At 47.9% G+C, this 2,060-nt stretch overlaps 1 protein-coding gene across 1 annotated transcript; it reads right to left on the bottom strand.

Annotated features, from left to right (window-relative positions):
- Positions 1-211: 211 nt before the first annotated feature.
- F4813DRAFT_389128 (superoxide dismutase) lies at positions 212-1,072 on the bottom strand (the record flags this gene model as incomplete). The annotated part of the gene is made up of 3 exons (XM_049246783.1): positions 212-684; positions 738-936; positions 998-1,072. The coding sequence occupies 3 exons, from the start codon at positions 1,070-1,072 to the stop codon at positions 212-214; spliced, it is 747 nt and encodes a 248-aa protein (XP_049099827.1).
- Positions 1,073-2,060: the final 988 nt, after the last annotated feature.

Genomic DNA, 2,060 nt, shown 5'->3' with positions numbered 1-2,060 from the left:
TCTCGCCGGCCGTGAACATCATACGCGTATAATGATATTAGCTCTTTTAATATCAGAGGATGTTAACATATCGTTAGTAATTAGGTAGTCCCCAAAAGTCAACCACCATCCCGGTAACGCCAATCCATGCAAATTAAATTTCAACTGCAGTCGACTCCGAAGTGAACCTCAGTTAATGATAATTAATTGACTCTAATATGTTCGCTGTGCCTTATAGCAGAGCAAGGAAGCCTGCGACAACAGGGGCGATGGCCAGGTTCTTAACGACGTTCAGCACACTGCCTGCGTTGGTGATAGGAATACTCGGCGAGGCAGTTGGCGCGGGCGTGGTCTTAGTAACGCTACCAGTGCCAGTAGGGTATGGTACGGTAGTGTTCGAGCCGAGCACGGAGAAGTTTGCGCAAGAAATACGGGTCTTGTTTGCGAAGTGGAATACAAGACTTCGGTTTCCGAAGTACGAACCGACGCCCTCGCTTAAGGACGTGTACGGGTCGTGATACTTGGCAGTGAACGGCTCTGAGCTTTGGATCTTTCCATATTTCCCGCTTAGGTCTCCCTGTTGGCACGATGCCGGGCGTGCCGGGTCGCAAGCGGGGGTTTCTCCTCGAATATATTGGTCGAGGTGGGCGAGCGTGCTAGTACAGTTGCCGTCTTCTGGGACAGGGGCGACGTGGATGTGGTAAACTGAACGAAGGTTAGTTGATATACAAGAGAAACATTCACGGGGGAAAACATACTAAACGGCCCACCCTCCTGAGGCAAGTTCGAGAACGATACTTCATAGTCGACACCTTCACCGTTTGCACCGGACTTGGCCACGACGGAGCCCCTTACATTACCATTCAGGCTTCCTTTCCAGAAGGCCTGTTCTGGTAATGTAGCAACAGCTGTTTTTCCGATGGGGTTGCCAGTAGTTACAGGGGCATCACCTAGTTGCTAATAAAGTAAGTTAACACCAACGTTCTAGAACCATACATCACTATAAGTTGAAACTTACGCCGGTAACGTTGTCCTGGGCCAGGACGCTAGAAGCACCAATGGTAGCGAGCGAGATAATATTAGACACACGCATTTTGCCGAGGTATGGGAATGTGATAATATATTATGATCGAGTTCCGGTTGTTGAATCCGGTCAGAATTCGTGGTTTGCGTAGGTATCTAGCTTCTTGATGTTGTGGCCTCCAAAGGATGGTGTAGCTTGCGAATTTATTTGGGAACTACTGGGGGAACCGTGTGTACTTATTTGTCCAGAGTTTTTGTGCGTTTAAAAGTCGGAGTTAGACAGTGTTGAAGAGGGACAAAGACAAGCGAAGTGAATAATGGGACTGGAAGCTGTGAGTCTTTATACCCGTCTACATTTTGCCTCTGGTGATATTAATGGGTGTCACTTTGTAGCCCACAGCCTACAACCCACAGCCCACAACTAAGCAACCAATGAACAATTCCTTGTCATAACATCATCTTAACTAACAAGGTCAAGTTCACCCGCCATCGTCTACGCGGAAAAGGAATGGCCGGTAATAGACATTTGATGAGACTAACGTCCACCGATGGGACCTTGCATCATTCCTCATCTAGAACTATCCAAAAATGGCAGCGTGGGACAGCAAATCAATGTAGAGTACCCAGCAGGGATCAGCAAGTGACACTAACGAATCACATAAAGGGTCCGAGCCAACCTTGCACAAGCAGGGTAGTCGTAAAAGCCAAGAGAGCCAAGCAGATTATCCGGAGGGACGGGAACAAACGAAACAAGAAACATCAGAAACATTTCTCTCCATGTGTTGCCGGCACTCGAATCCGTGATCCTAACCTACAGGTTCTACACGTCGCCACGACTATTATGGCAGCGACAGTCCGAACCTCAGAAGGACAAAGAAAGAATAATGATACTATAAACGGTTGATTACGTGGAGAGCGTATGCCGTAATGCAGGAAGAAGGTAGGCTTTCCTATTCACTGGTCACTTCTCACGTCAGCCCCTTTAGGGTCTTGTACTATGTAAATCTCATTGTAGCTAACCCTCTGAATGGCAGCGCATTGTACAACACGTAGCCCGC

This window comes from Daldinia decipiens (assembly GCF_022478715.1).
Source record: "Daldinia decipiens strain CBS 113046 unplaced genomic scaffold F4813scaffold_15, whole genome shotgun sequence".
NCBI classification, from domain to species: Eukaryota; Fungi; Ascomycota; class Sordariomycetes; order Xylariales; family Hypoxylaceae; genus Daldinia; species Daldinia decipiens.
Note: the sequence above shows the minus strand (reverse complement) of the source record. Positions and strands in the feature narration are given on the sequence as shown.